Source organism: Bufo gargarizans, chromosome 8 (assembly GCF_014858855.1).
Source record: "Bufo gargarizans isolate SCDJY-AF-19 chromosome 8, ASM1485885v1, whole genome shotgun sequence".
Classification (NCBI taxonomy): domain Eukaryota; kingdom Metazoa; phylum Chordata; class Amphibia; order Anura; family Bufonidae; genus Bufo; species Bufo gargarizans.
The window spans coordinates 176045254-176063935 of record NC_058087.1 but is presented as its reverse complement, the minus strand read 5'-3'; the positions used below and the strand labels follow the sequence as shown (position 1 = coordinate 176063935).

The 18682-nt window shown below is 46.1% G+C and overlaps 1 protein-coding gene across 1 annotated transcript; it reads left to right on the top strand.

Moving 5' to 3' along the window:
* The first annotated feature begins 651 nt into the window (after positions 1-651).
* ATP6V0C (ATPase H+ transporting V0 subunit c) lies at positions 652-18285 on the top strand. The gene is made up of 3 exons (XM_044304391.1): positions 652-998; positions 14289-14472; positions 17303-18285. The coding sequence occupies exons 1-3, from the start codon at positions 917-919 to the stop codon at positions 17505-17507; spliced, it is 471 nt and encodes a 156-aa protein (XP_044160326.1). The 5' UTR covers positions 652-916; the 3' UTR covers positions 17508-18285.
* The last annotated feature ends 397 nt before the right edge of the window (positions 18286-18682 follow it).

The window sequence follows — 18682 nt, the reverse complement described above, 5'->3', positions numbered from 1 at the left end:
TCATTTTTAATGGGGGTGGACCCCATGGGTTGTCAGCTCCAAGAATGGACATCCCCTTTAAAAATATCTATATAGTTATATCCCCTTTAATGAATGCCCTTATGTGGGAGGTTCCTGACCTCTGTCCTTACTTCCCTGTCAGGGATCATTCTATTACATGTCTGCCATCTTGTCTCTGACACAAACCTCTTTCCCCCTGATCTATCTCACTTCAGAACTGGCTATTCCTGTCACTTTTAACATATATTGTGTACTTTAAAAAATAAAAAAAACACCACCACATTCTGACACTTCTTCCATCCACATAACCCGGCCCCGACAGAACCAGCTCTACCTTGCACCATGACACGGCCTGACGCACCTTGCGCTACTACTACACCCAACCGGGAGCGTACCAACTTACGCCTAACGACAAGGTTTTACATCACCGCAGGCTTGCTAATGACTGAACACCCGACGTTGTCTCATATCTAACGGAATACAATCCACGTTTTATGTGACTGAATTTACTACACATCTGACGTACGGACGGTATTAGTGGATTTGCCCCCCCCCCCTTCCATGTCACAAAATGGTTTAGCCCAGCAACGGGCGGGATCGGGGAGGGGAAAAAAAAAAAGCTGGAGCCTAGGGAAGCGCCGCGTCACGTGACCCACAGCCGGCCGCCATTTTGTGCTGCGGTGAGGTATTTAGAGCAGCAAGCGGCGCTTCAGCTCCTCCAGTGTGAGAGCCGCAGCCTCTGTGTGACAGGAGTCGCCCGTAGCCCCGCTCCCCTCTTTCCTTCCTCCCGTAGCTCCGTGTCTCCAGCAGTCCCTTTTCCCCTCTCGGCTTCTCTCTTATTTGAACCTCCGTCGTTTTTTTTCGGTGGTTGTCTTATTCTATCAGGGTCGGAGGAGACGTCTCTTAAGAAGCAGCCATGTCTACTACAACCGGCGCCGCTCCTGAGTACTCCGCCTTCTTCGCAGTCATGGGCGCCTCGTCTGCCATGGTGTTCAGCGGTGAGGACCTGTCTTTTACCTCAGGTTTTATGGGGGGGGGGGTATATTTCTATACATTATGCTCTATGGGTGTCTGCCACGGTCATTGATTGCTACGGGTTATATAGGTCAGTGCGGGGGAGATGGACGTGCCCCGGGCTCCTCTGTGGACGTGGAGTCGGTACATCATACAGAATGGGTCGCTGTCATGTGACCGACGCCTGCCTGCCATCTTTCCATCATCTTCTCGGTTCACTGGACTCCTGCTCTAGTCTCCACCTCCCTCGGTCACACTTCGGTTATTTCCGCCGTCACAGCCGAACCGACTCGGCAGCCTCCCCCCTCTCAGTGACGCACCTCATTCATCTGATTAGATTTGGGGGGCAATATGATTTAGTATTGTGGAGGGGTGAGGGGAATCGGTGACGTCACTCGGGTGATTCCAGCAGCTGGTGAGCGGTCACATGACTGCAGAGGGAAGAATGACTTCTTGATGGGGAGGGGTCCTTCAGTGCTAGTCATCAGGGGCCTTGCAAAATTTAAGGGTCTAATAGCTCTGCAGAATGACTAAAGTCATTTTTAATATATTCATTTTTATTTATTAAAAATGAGTTTTTAGTGATTCTGCAGATCTTTTAGACCCTTAGAGTAAATTTTGGAATTACATCCACCCGGTATAAGGCCTCGTGCCCATGGCTGTGTTTTTGGGTCTGTATATATATATATATATATATATATATATATATATATATATATATATATATATATATTTTTTCATTTGCAGTTTATTTTATTTTTTTATGGGTCCACCAAAATAAAAATCCTGGTGGCACATGGATGGCATACACAAATTATTATTCCTATTAGGAAAGTGCAGCATGCACACGGCCGGTGTTCTGTGGATACATGCGGCCGTGTGCACCCTAATAATCTGTTTTGATTCCTTGTAGGTTTTATGGAAGAAAATGGCTGCTCGGCACGATCTATAGCCTCATCTCTGCTCAAATAAATATTTACCCTCTCCATTGATATCTAAAGGGCCCCCCCCCCCCCTCAAGTTACCGTATATTAGAATTATATTTTTATTACTATAATTTTACAACCTGTTTCCTCCTCTGCAAAGTTGTGAAATCCATGGATATTTAAAGGGGTTTTAATACCGATGACCTATCCTTATAGGTTATGAATATCGGATCCGCCATCCTGCTGATCTTCTTGTGGAAGAGAAGGCCGCACGCTGTGTGAGCGCACTCTTCCCTCCATTGTTTGCCCGCCATCGACGTGCTGAGCAGGTGGAACTACAAGCCGCCCCATCACTTCTATAGGACGGCTTGTAGTTACACCTGCTCATTGCTGTGATGTCGGCGGTGAGCAGGTAAACGATGGACGGAGCGCGGCCTTCTCTTCACCCAGCTGATCAGCGCGTCGGACTTTTTCCCTGGAACTGAGGATAGGTCATCAATATTAAAATCCCAGAAAACCCCTTTTAAAGTGATCTTTCCCCTTGGGGCATGCTAGAATTACCGTATATATTATCACATTTATTTCCTCCTCTGCAAAGTTGTGAAATCGGTGTCTGGCGGACAATTAATATGGTTAAAGGGACACTTGGCGCAAGGCTGGTCCCCCAGCTTTCCTAAAACCTGGCAGGAGAGATTGATTTATGAGGGGTGTCTTCCCTGGCCCCTGCGTGGATGTGTAGTTTGCATTCAGAGATTGGTCTATTGGATCTGTCATGGTGGTTGTATAGTTATGTGCTTATAATGGCTGGTAGGTGCAGTGTTTTTGTGCTTTGTCTATGGTCTGGTCACCCTGACCTGATGCATTGTGTGAGGCCTCCTATTAGGATGGCGTGCTATAGAGGATATGATGTGGTGAACCTATAAAGGGTGACCTTTGGACTGTTGTATCACTTTATGGAGCCGGTGACTGTCAACTAAGGTCAAATGATAGTCTTGTTTACTGATTTAAAAAAAAGTCCATTGCAGATCTTCTGCAGAGAGGACAAGATGGTGGCACTTCTCTTAGGCCTATGAGCCTGGGAGATGCTAGTAGGGATGCTGGTCCTTGCAGCCGTTCCTGTGACCTTCAGGGGGGTCAGCGCTTTATCAGCAGTGTCGGCTCAGGTTCTACCTTCCTTAGATCTCTGGACTATTCCTGGGCTCGGTCCTTGCTGTTGCCATAATCTGCTGAGTTGCTGCTTATGGGTAAAGGTATGAAATCCTAGGTTCTTTCTGCCGACAGATGGTGTGATCACATCCCTCCTTCCCACGGATGCTGCTCACATTTAACACTTTGCGGATTGATGTGAAGGAGCCTTATCCCGACGTGTGAAGCTGCAGCATCCTCCACATCAGAAGCCGGATTTAGCTTCACCAGCGTCTGCTGGGTCTCAACACAGTTGGTGCAATAATGTAATTTTGGGCTGAAATAGGGAAATGAAACCTACATATCTTACTCCAGCCGTGTCTTAGTGAGGTTACAACTACTGCAGTTGGGCTGTATTTGCTGCAGAATCTACACTCAAATTTCACCCTTCGCTGTATAGCGGTGGGTTCTGCATGTGGCACATCTTGCTGTAGATTTGTGGTGAGGTTCACACAGGAAGAACTGCCATGTGTGGCCTTTTCCTAGGTATAGTGTTACTTTTGAGACTGTATTGGAATGCATTTATTTTTTGGGTCTTATTCCAAACTTGTTCTAGAGTGAAAAAAAGTGTAGTAGGGTTGAGATTTATCAAAACTGGCCTAATTGAAAGCTGGAATCTGATTGGCTGCTATGGGCAACGAAGCCAGTTTTCCTTTCAGTCACCACTAGGGGAGCTTACCGCATACTAGAGACTTATCAAAACTGGTGTAAAGGAAAACTGTCCATAGCCACCAGTCAGATCACACCTGAAAAATGAAAGGCTGAGTCTGACTAAGGGCTCTTTCACACTTGCGTTGTCCGGATCAGTCGTGCACGCATGCGCATGGATGACGTGATCACATGGACACGTCATCCATGTGCGTGCGGCGCCCTGACGTCACTCTGGAGCGCCCCGGGGGCCGTACGAACGGTAAGTATACTGCTCCCCACTACACTTTACCATGGCTGCCAGGACTTTAGCGTCCTGGCAGCCATGGTAACCATTCAGAAAAAGCCTATCCGGCAATGCGCCGAAACGACGTTTAGCTTAAGGCCGGGTCCGGATTAATGCCTTTCAATGGGCATTAATTCCGGATCCGGCCTTGCGGCAAGTGTTCAGGCTTTTTGGCCGGAGCAAAAAGCGCAGCATGCTACGGTATTTTCTCCGGCCAAAAAACATTCCGGTCCTGAAGGCATCCTGAACTTCATTCAGAATGCATTAGGATAAAACTGATCAGGATTCTTCCGGCATAGAGCCCCGACGACGGAACTCTATGCCAGAAGACAAGAACACAAGTGTGAAAGAGCCCTAAGCCAGTTTCTCTTTACACCAGTTACACCTTTTTTCGTTTGTACAGCAGGCTGCCAAAATACAAAAGTCCTGCATGCAGAACTTTTCTCTGCTAAATATTGTCCAAATCTGGCACTGCTGTGTTTATTCTGCTCCTATAACTGAGCAGAAGAATGGAAATAAATCGTGCTGATGTGAAAGTGCCCTTAAAGGGGTTTTCCCACTGGCAAGGAGGGTGTGCTGCAGCCCTCCATTCACTGCTCCGATGCTCCTGTCAGGGGGGCTGCATGGGTGAAAATGGAGGAATGTCCGGGTTCAGCTCTGAACCTGGACAACCCCTTTAACTGATGTGGACAGGCCCTGGTAATAGTAAAATCAAGGTAATATTGGGCTTTAGGCCCCAGCTACACTGCGAGTTCTTGTACTGCGACTATTGAACCACAATGTGCACGGCTTGTGGTGGAGACATCTCTGCTGTGATCAGATCTATCCCTAACTTCACAGTTGATTAGACCAGTGTTTCCCAACCAATGTGCCTCCAGCTGTTGCCAAACTACAACTCCCAGCATGCACACACAGCCAAAGGCTGTCCAGGCATGCTGGGAGTTGTAGTTTTGCAACAGCTGGAGGCACACTGGTTGGGAAACACTGGATTAGACGCTTGACGTGCTAGTGAGAATCAAAGGGCAGCAAACAAGTGTGGTATAAACCTTTTGGATATGTTTTTTTTTTTTTTTTTTTTGTGCAGTATTGGAATTCTGGTGACCTCTTACTGATATGAACTGCCAAGCAATGGACTTCCATCTGTTTAGGAACAGAGGGGCTCTATAAGGGGGTGTCCTGGAGCACTTGGCTCCAGTATCGCCTGTAGTATCTCCAATGGGGACCTGAGGATTGACCCTTTCACCCCAGCCGATGATCGGGTCAGTTATCAGGAGCTAATGTTCATACAAAGGCTTTCTGACAACTTTCCTGTGTAATGGGCAGCACCTGAAATGGCTTGTGTAAAGGGGATGTGCTGCCGACAATATCCAGAGTGGATGGGACCAACAGTCGCAATGGTGATCATTGGTTTTCATGTAACTGGGCTGTGTGAGGAGCACTGATCAGTACTAGTTATCAGCCTAGGATCAACATTCACCCATCCCCCAGTGTTAGGACTACTAGGATGTTGTATCAACAGTCACTGCTGGGGGTAAATATGTCTTGGGTTCAGCAAGTTTCTTCTAGTCTTCTGCATCAAAACTAAGTTTGGTGACCTTGAAGGCAACTCTCTGCCATATTTTCATACTTGTGTTTTGTCTTTCCGTTTTGGGAGATCCGTTCAGGGCTCTCACAAGCGGTCCAAAACGGATCAGTTTGCATTCTAATGGATAAGGATCCGCTCAGTTTGCATCAGTTCAGTCTACATTCCGCTTTGGTGTCCGTCTGATGAAACTGAGTCAAATGGATCTGTTCTGACACACAATGTCAGTTAATGGGGACGGATCCGGCCTCCACTGACTTTCAGTGTTCAAGATGGATCTGTTTTGGCTATGTTAAACATAATACAAGTGGATCCGCACATAACATAAGTGTGAAAGTAGCCCGAGTCGGGCTTGATCACACAAACGCATCTCTTGCAGACTGAATACCACGTATTGGGTACAATATTTCTGATGAAACTTCTCTTGTCCACCAATCCAAAGAGAACTAGCTTGGATGTTTCTTGGTCTCCTTCATGCAGTCATGTTTTTTAGCTGGTTACCTCTTACAGCTAACCTGAATATAGCCGCACATTATGGTATAGGACTATAGGCCATCCATTTTGACCAATCTGCAAATTTACTGATTAACTCCATACTTTGGATGGATTTGCGATATAATAGAATTGTTACTGTTGAGGTGCAGTGACATTAACAAGGGCTTTGGTTGTTCTTTTAAGATGAAAGGCTGCACTTACAAGAGTTGTACGGCCGGCATGTGATCTGGTCAGTAATGGGAAGATGAAATGCTGTGTTTCAGTGTAAGCTGAGGAATTCACATGACTTTGGGTTGGTAGAATGTGACCGACTATTATTTACTCCTGAGTTGTCTTAGGGTACTTTCACACTTGCGTTGCTTGATTCCGGCAGGCAGTTCCGTTGTCTGAACTGACTGCCTGATCAGGCAAACTGGAAGGACAGATCCGGCATTCTGGTATTTTGAATGCTGGATCCGGCACTAATACATTCCTATGGAAAAAAATGCCGGCATGTCTTCCGTTTTTTTCGCCGGAGATAAAACCATAGCATGCTACGGTTTTCTCTTTTGCCTGATCAGTCAAAACGACTGAACTGAAGACATCCTGATGCAAACTGAACGGATTACTCTCCATTCAGAATGCATGGGGATATGCCTGATCAGTTATTTTCCGGTATAGAGCCCCTGTGATGGAACTCTATGCCGGAAAAGAAAACCGCAAGTGTGAAAGTACCCTTAATTTCTTTCCTTGTTCAGTAACTGGTATAAAGGGGCGGTCTGCTCATTGCCGGTCCTATAATGAAGCCCAGGAAACTGACACCAAAGCCGTAATGCTAAAGCAGAAGTGGATTGCAGCATTTGCTAAAAATGAGAAATGAGCATGCAGCAGGACAGGAGACTCCAGTCTAGTTTCAGGTCTGCAGTAAAGGTATTCCTCTGCTAAAACAACCCGTCGGAGTTCACCAGATCCGGCCTAGCTGGATACTGCTATTGACCGCCAGAGCCTATTGACTAATGCAGGGGTCCTCAAACTTTTTAAACAGGGGGCCAGTTCACTGTCCCTCAGACCATTGGAGGGCCGGACTATAGTTTAAAGGGGTATTCCCATCTTGGACAATGGGGGCATAGCGTTAGGTGTGAGTCCCACCGCTGGGACCCGCACCTATAGAGAACGGAGCCCTGGGACCCGCACCTATAGAGAACGGAGCCCCGAAAGTGAATGGGAGCGTACCGTGCATGCACTGCCCATGCTTCAATTCATTTCTATGAGGCCGACTGAAATACTTGGCTATTTTCGGCAGCCCCATAGAAATGAATGGAGGGCAGCTGCACATGCGTTGTGCACCCTCCTTCACTTTCGGGGCTCCGTTCTCTATATAGGTGTGGGACCCGCACCTATAGGACAATGGGGGCATATCCTAGCGATATACCCCCATTGTCGAAGATGGGGAAAATCCCTTTAACTATGAACAAATTCCTATGCACACTGCACATATGTTATTTTGAAGTGAAAAAACACATTTCCCTACCCCCTGAACGTCTCCTTCTCAGGACTTCCTGTGACACCACTGCACATGAGGTTCACAGGTCTGGAAGTAGGTGCTCCTGCGCAGCAAGACTAATAGAACCAGTGGCAGATCCAGAGCTCCCCAATACTATACTGCAGAAACAGAATACCACTGATAATATTAGTGCCACATCAGTAAATGCCCCCATAGTGCCCCCCAATAATGTGCCAGTAAGAGGTGCCCCATAGAGCCCCCCAATGTGCCAGTAAGAGATGCCCCAATCATGTGCTAGTGAAAAGGGCCTCTCCCCCACTCATGTGCCACTCTCCTCTCCCCCATCATGTGCCAGTCTCTATGCTTCCACCCCATGTGCCAATTCTCCCCCTCACCAATCATGTGCCAGTTTCATCTCTGCTGCCACCCCCATGTGCCAATTCTCCCCCATCATGTGCCAGTCTCCTCTTTCCTGCCACCCCCCATGTGCCAGTAATACGTGCCAATTCTCCCCCCACCCATCATGTGCCAGTCTCTTTGTAGCTGACATTACTGAGACTCCAGTGGATACCATGCCTGGATCATTATGTAGGTGTATGGTCTCTATATAGCTAGAATTCTCAATTCTACCATTTATAGAACATGTCCCTTTTTAAAGGGATTGATGGTGGGGGACTACAGAACATATTATAGCCCTAGATGTCATTGACTGGACAGCTAGTTTTACTAGGCCAGCAGGCCCTAAATCCAGATTATGGATCTAAAGGGCCTTTTACACTGTCCGATGTTCAGGCAGAATATTGCTGAAGTGCATTCATATAAATTCTCGTTAGCAATAATCTAACTGTGCCGCCGATTGGGTAACAGGATTGTTTGTGCAGATGCATTGGTCATTGTTTGCTGGCAGCAGATCTTGATGACTCTGTATGGGGAGGAGCAATGGCATTAGCAATCGCTCCTCTCCATACTGTGGAGGAGATCGCTGCATGTAATCAAAGTGGTCTCTTCCACTGGCGCACACGTGTTTGTCATGAAAAATGCCTCTAAGGAGCCTCTGTCGGCATTATCATCCCTATCAAATCAGACATATTGCTTGGTAGGGTTGATTTTATACCAGTTAAAACAATACCTTATTTATCTTTGTAGTTTGCAGCAGGTTTATTCAAGTCGGGTAGGGTTGATCATGCTGACAGAGGCTCTTTAAAATCTTGGAAGATCGGCAGAATTTTTCTTTTGAAGATGGTGTGCTAGCTATGTGCAGCACAGGGGAAGCTGAGTGAGTTCATATGATGGCTCAGCCTCTCACTGTAGAAGGGTATGAGCCCTGACCGTACCTCCACATGCTTCAGACGGCACAGATGTCACTGTCTGCTCCTAGGGTAGATGTCCATAAGGCATCATGCACATGACAGTACGCTGCAGATGCGTGGACCCATTCGTCTCTAACATCTGTATGTATATTATATAACATGTCATATGCTGGTCCACATTGTGGACAACAGTAGCCATTTCTATTGATGGGACTAAGTGTACCCATGAAAGGGTGTTAATGTTTTTTTTTTTAACCAAAATGTGCATACGATTGTACAAGGCCTAATACAGTGCCTGGAGGAGTCGGTGGCTGTGGACTTGGATTGGCTACTATTATCACATTAGGTTCCAACCTTGCTAATTCTGACTTCAGGCTACTACATTTCTTATTAAACCTGTGAACAAAACTGTAGATAGAAATTGTCAATGTATTTAAATGTAAAGGTTTTTTTCTATTTTTCCCCTCAACTGTGCATACATTTTTCTAAACCTTTCAAATACGCATACCTTTCGGTGCACTGCCTAAGGCTGCATTTACATCTGTTTAGAAGATCTGGTGCAAAACGTATGCAGCAGTGTCCAGCCAAAACCCAGCATTTGATGCTGGACCGCGGCCAGATTACTGCTGGACCTCATTGCAGTCGATGGGGATCCGGCAGGCTGCTCTGTGTTGGGACAGCCTGCTGGATCTGCTAACGGCAATGTGAACGAGGCCTTAATTAGCTTTATACTTGGCTAGTTCTGTATACATTTAAAATTTGGGTAAAAGCATGTCTTGTAATTTCCATAGTTGTATAGTGTCTAAAGTTTTTTTTTTTTAGAAAGAATTTTTGCCTAGTCATAAAATCTGTATGGCAGGAAACTGCTGTTCTGTAAGGCCCCTTTCACACGGGCGAGTTTTCCGTGCGGGTGCGATCCGTGCGGCGGACGTATGGCACCCGCACTAAATCCTGACCCATTCATTTCTATGGGGCTGTGCACATGAGCATTGTTTTTAACGCATCACTTGTGCGTTCAGTCGAAATCGCAGCATGCTCTATATTGTCCGATTTCGACGTGACGCAGGCCCCATAGAAATGAATAGGGTGTGTGAAAATCGGATGGCATCCGCAAGCAAGTACGGATGCCGTGCGATTTGCACGCACGGTTGCTAGGAGACGATCGGGATGGAGACCCGATCATTAATATTTTCCCTTATAACATGGTTATAAGGGAAAATAATAGCATTCTGAATACAGAATGCATAGTAAACCAGCGCTAGAGGGGTTAAAAAAATTCTTTAACTCACCTTAGTCCACTTGATCACGAAGCCCGGCATCTCCTTGTGTCTCCTCTGTGCTGAGCGGCTGAACAGGACCTGGGGTGAGCTGCTCCATTAAATATCAGTTAAGGACCTTCGATGACGTCACTCCGGTCATCACATGGTCTTTTACCATGGTGAATCACCATGGTAAAAGATCATGTGACGTACCATGTGATGACCGGAGTGATGTCATCGAAGGTCCTTAACCGATATTTAATGGAGCAGCTCACCCCAGGTCCTGTTCAGCCGCTCAGCGCAGAGGAGACACAAGGAGATGCCGGGCTTCGTGATCAAGTGGACTAAGGTGAGTTAAAGAATTTTTGTATTTTTTTTTTTAACCCCTCTAGCGCTGTTTTACTATGCATTCTGTATTCAGAATGCTATTATTTTCCCTTATAACCATGTTATAAGGGAAAATAATACAATCTTCAGAACATCAAGCCCGAACTTCTATGAAGAAGTTTGGGTACCAAACATGCACGATTTTTCTCACGCGAGTGCAACGCATGACAATGTTTTGCACTCGCACCGGAAAATCGCATTTTCCCCGCAACGCACCCGGCTCTTATCCGGGCAAAAAAAATGACACCCGTGTGAAAGAGGCCTAACAGCTAGGTATGCAAGTCTTGTGATGTGGTGAGATCATGTGACAGACTACAAAGCAAGTCTAATCCCATAATGATATAGATAGATAAACATATATATTTGTGCTGGAAAATGCAGGGGGCATTCTGTCGGGTGAAATTAAAAATAAAACTAATAATTCTGCATTGTTTTTTTGTTAAACAATTTATTGTATGCTTGGGCTTCATTCTCACGACCATCTTGTAGCCGTGCCTGTGTTGCAAGCCGCAAAACACTGGCACCGGCTGTGATCTCTGCATCGTGGTGCAGACCCTTTGATTTGAATGGTTCCGCAAGATAGGACATCTATCTTTTGTGGTGTGGAGGCATGGATCCGGAAGCCCACCGAAGGGTCCACAGCACTGGCACAGCTTCACCAGTCGTGTGAATGTACCCTAATTCTGCAGGTCGATACTATTACAGTGGCACTGAAGAAAAGCAAATTTGGGCCTCTTTCACACTTGCGTTGTCCGGATCCGGCGTGTACTCCACTTGCCGGAATTACATGCCGGATCCGGAAAAACGCAAGTGTACTGAAAGCATTTGAAGACGGATCAGTCTTCAAAATGCTTTCAGTGTTACTATGGCACCCAGGACGCTATTAAAGTCCTGGTTGCCATAGTAGGAGTGGGGAGCAGTATACTTACAGTCCGCGCTGCTCCCGGGGCGCTCCAGAGTGACATCAGAGCGCCCCATGTGCATGGATGACGTGCCATGCGATCACGTGATCCATGCGCTTGGGGCGCCCTGACGTCACTCTGGAGCGCCCCAGGAGCCGCACGGATGGTAAGTATACTGCTCCCCCGCTCCCCACTACACTTTACCATGGCTGCCAGGACTTTAGCGTCCCAGCAGCCATGGTAACCATTGAGAAAAAGCTAAACGTCTGATCCGGCAATGCGCCGAAACGACGTTTAGCTTAAGTCCGGATCAATGCCTTTCAATGGGCATTAATTCCGGATCCGGCCTTGCGGCAAGTCTTCAGGATTTTTGGCCGGAGCAAAAAGCGCAGCATGCTGCGGTATTTTCTCCGGCCAAAAAACGTTCTGTTCTGGAACTGAAGACATCCTGAACGGATTTCTCTCCATTCAGAATGCATTAGGATAAAACTGATCAGGATTCTTCCGGCATAGAGCCCCGATGACGGAACCCTATGCCGGAAGAAAAGAACGCAGATGTGAAAGAGCCCTTACTTGTTCTTTTTTTATGGCATTAACCACAAGTTTTAAAGGGGCTCTACAGTTTGTTTTAACTGATCTATCCTCTAGACTAGATAGATCATCAACATCTGATCGGTGGGGGGTCCAACACCCGGGACCCCCGCCGATCAGCTGTTTGAGAAGGCAGCGTCGCAGCCTTCTCACTGTCTCAAACAGCTGATTGGTGGGGGTCCCGGGTGTCAGACCCCCACTGATCAGATGCTGATCTATCCAGAGTATAGATCATCAGTTAAAACAAACTGCAAAACCCCTCTTAAGCTTTAAGGCTACATTCACACAACCATATGTGTTTTGCGGATCCGCAAAACACTGATACAGGCCGTGTGAATGTAGCTGGCCCTATGATAGAAATGTTTTATTCTTGTCTGCGATTGCGGACAAGAATAGGACATGCTCTTTTTTGCGGGGCTGTGGAATGGATCTACAGATGTGGACAGCACATTGTGTGCTGTCCTCATCTTTTGTGGCGCCATTCAAATTAATGGTTGCGGAGCCAAAAATACGCTCGTGTGAAATGTACCTTAATAGTGTAGACCTTTTTGGATGTGGCTATACCAGGATTTATTTTGCATGTAAAAGTGAGAATAGGGTGTGACTTAATTTTTTTTTATTTAAATCTTACTGTATTTGTCCCATTAGGGGACTTGAACATACGATCAGTTTTCCAATAGACTGCAATAGAATACTATTGTAGTCTATGGGACCTTCACAGACCATGTCAAGCTCTATAATTTTAGGGCAGCTCGCTCTGACTGTGCAGGAAACTTTAACAAGGCCCCAGGCTGCTATAGCAACTGATCATAACACAGGGGCTCCAATCAGAAGGCAGAGGATGCCCCCCCCCACCCTCTGTCTAATCCCACAGATGCCATAAGCTATATTGACAGCAGCATCTGAGGGGTTAAATGACTGGTCACTACCAGCACCTGCCGAGTATGCAGTGGGCCTAGTTAGTGAACCAACTGCTTAACCCACATGGTGCATGGTGGGTTTTTGCCCATTAAGTTCAGGCCATTGATGAGGAAGTGATGAATTTGAACAGCTTCTAACTCATTCATGCATTTGTTTGACCAGAGGGTCCTGTGAATGCAGGGAGGATCTGCACATCTGTCTGCAAAAGATGCAGGCAATCCTAAGGTTAAAGGGGTTCTCTGGTGCATTGCTTAAACCAGGTATGATCAACCTGCAGCTCTCCAGCTGTTGCAAAATTACAACTCTCAGCATGTCCTAATAGCTGTAGGCTGTCGGGCATGCTGGGAGTTGTAGTTTTGCAACAGCTTGGAGGGTCGCAGGTTGGGCATCCCTTGCCTAAACTAACTTATGGAAGGAAGTTTCAGCAGTACTACACAAAGTAAAAACCAGCACTGTTCTTAAAAGCTGTGACAATCCTTTATTCTCGAGTAGCGCAAGCACCCGACTGTAAATGCATCTGATCATGTGACCACCCTGCCAGCTCTTCCATTGATGTGTGCCTGTGTCTTCCTCTTAGGCTACTTTCACACTTGCGTTCGGAGCGGATCCGTCTGGTGTCTGCACAGACGGATCCGCTCCTATAATGCAGACGATGGGATCTGTTCAGAACGGATTCGTCTGTATTATATTTCAGAAAAAATTCAAAGTGTGAAAGTTAGTCAGACGGATCCGTCCAGACTTTACATTGAAAGTCAATGGGGGATGGATCCATGAAGATTAAAGCCATATTGTCAACTTCAAACGGATCCGCCCCCATTGACTTACATTGTAAGTCTGGGCGGATCCGTTTGGCTCCGCGCGGCCAGGCGGACACCCGAACGCTGCTTGCAGCGGAGGCCAAACGGTGCCAGACTGATGCATTCTGAGCGGATCCGCATCCACTCAGGATGCATTGGGGCAGTACGGATGCGTTTGGGGCCGCTTGTGAGCCTTCAAACGGAACTCGCAAGCGGAGCCCCGAACGCTAGTGTGAAAGTAGCCTTAGCTGCGTAATCTACATGCGGCTGAACAGGAAGACACAGGAGCACATCATGTCAGGACCTCAGTGGAAGATCCTGAAGAACCCCTTTTAATCTTCATGTGCAGTTATTTGCTCTTTAGGTGGTGTGGTTATTGGGGGATGCTTATCGCTGCGGTCAGAGGCAGATCTATACGAGGCTGATAACTGAATGCTTTGCATGTATATTTATCTAGCTTCTTGGCTATCACATGCTTTAAATCTCTCGTTTGTCTTCACAGCGCTGGGAGCTGCCTATGGCACAGCGAAGAGCGGCACAGGGATTGCAGCAATGTCTGTCATGAGGCCTGAGCTGATCATGAAGTCAATCATTCCTGTGGTCATGGCAGGTATTATTGCCATCTATGGACTGGTAGTTGCAGTGCTTATTGCAAATTCTCTAACACAAACCATCACATTATACAAGTAAGTTCTTTGCACTCTTGGATTCTATTTTCTATACTGTGGGTTTTAGTGTGGAGACTTATTTTATTTTTTTCTGCTCCCTGGCTGTGACACTCTGCTGCGATTGGACAGCGCTTTAAAGGGAACCTGTCACTGGGATTTGGGGTATAGAGCTGAGGACATGGGTTGCTAGATGGCCACTAGCACATCTGCAATACCCAGTCCCCATAGCTCTGTGTGCTTTTATTGTGTAAAAAAACGATTTGATGCAAATTAACATGTCATATTTTACTTGTGTGACCAGAGGAATTATATTTTCAAGCTCTGACTCATCTCAGGTTAATTTGCATATGTATCAAATCTGTTTTAATACACAATAAAAGCACACAGATATGGGGACTGGGTATTGCGGATGTGCTAGCGGCCATCTAGCAACCCATGTCCTCAGCTCTTTACACAATCCTGGTGACTTTTTTTTTTTTTTTCAATATATAGGGCTCTTACCCGTTTCTGTTGGCTAGTTTCTTTAAAAACAGCACTTTTATAATATGTAAATTACCTCTCTACCAGCAAGTAGGGCGTCTACTTGCTGGTAGCCACCGCATCCTCCTTTAACAAAAAAAACTCCACCTCCTCCTGCTGATTGACTGAGCCAGGGAGCGCTCTCCTCCTCCGACTGGCCCTGTCTGCAATTCAAATCCTGCACCTCATTCGGCGCAGGAACTCAGAGAAGGACGCTCACTTCCTCAGCACTCCCTCAGTGCGCCTGCACGGATGACGTCACCTCTAAACCCGAAAGAGAAGTCATCGGCGCAGGCGCACTGAGAAAGCGAGCGTCCTTCTCTCAGAGCGCCTGTACCAAATGAGGTGCAGGTGCGGAATTTGAATTGCAGACAGGGCCAGTCGGAGGAGGAGAGCGCTCCCTGGCCCTGTCAATCAGCAGGAGGGGGGGGGCTTTTTTTTTCTTTTTTTTTAAAAGGAGGATGTGGCGGCTACCAGCAAGTAGATGCCCTACTTGCTGGTAGAGAGGTAATTTACATATTATAAAAGTGCCGTTTTTGACAGAAGCCCTTTATGGAACACCCACGGAGAGACTGTCTCCTCCCCATTGCTTCAATGCTAGTAATTTAGCGTACCAGGGGGAGAATACAACGGGGGCCACAGTGGGTGACCGGAGCGGCACCTAAAAAAAATAGTTAGACTGCACTATCCCCTATGTAGCCTGATACTTGGCTTATAATGTCTGGACCCATGAAAGGTCCTCTTTAATCTGCAGCAGGTTATTCTTGGGGTGTGCATGCTTTTCAGATTGATAGATTCGTTTATATTGGATTTATCCTTGGGATAGGCAATCAATATCTGATCGGCAGGGGTTTGGGCTCCCAAAATAAGCTGTTGTGCTTTGGCACCAGAACTACAGCTCTGGTCATGGCATGTGACTCGCCCCACTGAAGTGAATGGGATCAGCGCTGCATGCAATGGATAGAGCTGTGTAGTTCCAGCGCTGGAGCTACTGCAGAACAGCTGATTGGCAGTGGTGTGGGATGTCAGACCCATACAATCAGATATTGATGGGCAATCGGCATAAAAACTGGTTTATCATCCATGTGGCTCACGGGTGTACCTGCAAAACGGTACAACCATTAACTACAGTTGTGGTTTTTTTTTTTTTGGGGGGTTTTTTTTAAGCAAGCCATTTGAGAACTGCTCCAACTTTCCAGGCTTTTGTCTTGGCATCCTAGCTTCTGATCCATACCCTTATTGCAGAGGGAAAAATCCACAACAAATGTGCAGGATGCCTAAAACACTGGATTTCTTTTTTTATACTTCACGTATTTAAACCTAGTTCAGCCAGCAGCCACATCCCTGATCTTCCTATAAATATGCATGCTCTAATCAGCCCAGCATGCATGTTATTTCCAGGGTTTATAGGATTGGGTATGTGAAAATCAACCTTGAGTTTCCCCAAACTATTGACAGCACCCTATAGACATTTGATTCAGTGTATGTGCTGACTTCATACTATCAGGGGCAGCATAAGGTTGTAATCTATAAAAGATGGCAAGCTAAATAGGGTAGAATCGCCCATTAATTACCCTGAAATGCCAGGAAGCAACACTGGGGCTTCTGATTTTGGACCCCCATACTCCTGAAGAATTTTGGAGCTGCCATTGTTTGTAAAGTTTCTGTGCCATAGAACTGTTTTATTTAGATATAAAGCATACATTAAGAGTTCAGCATGGGGATATCATGTGCCCTGCTAGCATTGAGGCCTGCTTGATAAATGGTACAACCTAAAACCAGAATTGGTAACCTTCGGTACTCCAGCTGCTGTGAAACTACAGCTCCCAGCATGCACACTTAGCTGTTCTTGTAGCTCTCATAAAAGTGAAAGGGGATTCTGGTAGTTTCAGTACAGCTGGCATGTCAGAGGTTGCTGATCCCTGGCTTAGGAACTACTACGATAGTGAGTCTGAAGGACTGTGGGGCCTTTCTAGAGGTCCTCAGAGGGTGAAGCCTGTGCAGACTGATAATGGAGAATTACTGTGATATGAATTTTGTATAGGGAATACAGAACTGCCCCAAATAGTGACCTCCAGTATTGTCATTTAAAGTGTTATTCACATATGGACACTTATGACATACATGCTGGATAAGCCATAAATGTCCAGATGAGAATTTTAAGTGTGTAGACTGCATTGTCAAAGTACTCAACAAATGCACTTTATTTTAGCTAGTGCTCATTTATAGTATGTGGGGTTTTTTGTTTGTTTTTTGTGTGTGAATTTACTAGTCTTGTTCTAAGATGTACAAAATTCTAGATCATAACTATTCTTTTTTTTTTTTTTAGGAGCTTCTTACAACTAGGTGCCGGCTTGAGCGTAGGACTGAGTGGTCTTGCTGCTGGGTTTGCCATTGGCATTGTTGGAGATGCAGGAGTGCGGGGTACAGCGCAACAGCCTCGACTATTTGTAGGCATGATCCTGATCCTCATTTTCGCTGAAGTCTTGGGTCTTTACGGTCTGATCGTGGCCCTTATTCTGTCCACAAAGTAAAGAAGAAATCTCCACCCCCTTCCTTGACGTTCCAGAAATCGCCACTTACAAAATGGTTTTATCTCATGTGTACAGTCATCCTTCACCTGCCCCACTTCAGTAGTTTCTCCTCCCTTCTATTCCCTGTAAATGCGCAATTGTAAGTTAGTGACTGTTGTGTGTAACCCTCTAGCTATACTCATCAAGAGGACTTCAGGGCACCATGGGGTCCTGATGCCAGTGTTGTGGGCAGGAAGCGGGCATCACTTCCACAATCCTCACCCAACAACCGCTCCTTCTGCGTGCAGTGTTTCTTTCTTGCCTCCCATATCGACTCTGGATGTTTTCTGACAGAAGTACCATGTAAAAATGATCTAGACTGTAATTTCCTGAGTATCATTCAATATTTTATTTATAAATACAGATTCTTCATTGCTCATACTCTACACTGCGAGCCAGCTGTTTCTTTCCTCTTGTAATTCTTCCTGGCGCCCCCTTCCCCTTTGCTGCATATATATTTAATCTTTAGCTGTATATCTGTGTGGGATTTCCTTGTAAGTGAGAATTCCCTGGATGTAATTTGGTTTGATTGCTGTACTGTTCTGACATTGGAGTGAGGTCTAATATATATATTTTGTTCTAGTTTTTTGTTTTAAAACAAGGAGAAAAAAAGATTCCCGTCCGTGTTAACTGGTGAACAGTATCAGATTTTAAAAGCAAAGCCTTGACGTATGGTAAAGGTGCACCCACTGCTGGGCATCAGTTACACATTTCCAAATAAAACATCTTGATACACTAATGCTGTCACGTTATTCACTGTTCTCTTTAAATGGTAACGGATCAAAAATTACATTGGTTTCTAAACCCACACAATACAGATGTAATGGACCTCACAGGGGTTTTCTGGGATGTAAAGAACTGATGCCTGGTTACAGACTCTTGCCACCCCTGATCTGCCTTATAAATGTTGTGGTCTCTACATGGTTTATATAGCTTCCGCTACCTGCATGCCATCTACTTGGCATACACAATATCGTAGCTCCATCCCGTTTGCATGAGAGGGGTAAAGCTGCAGTACCCTTCGATGCCAGGACTGCTTGCAGGCCAGCAGAAATGAGGCTGCCGTGCTTCCATGAGTGCTGCAGCCCTTCAACCAGCTGCTCAGTAGGGATTTAATAGTCCACAAATGTGACATG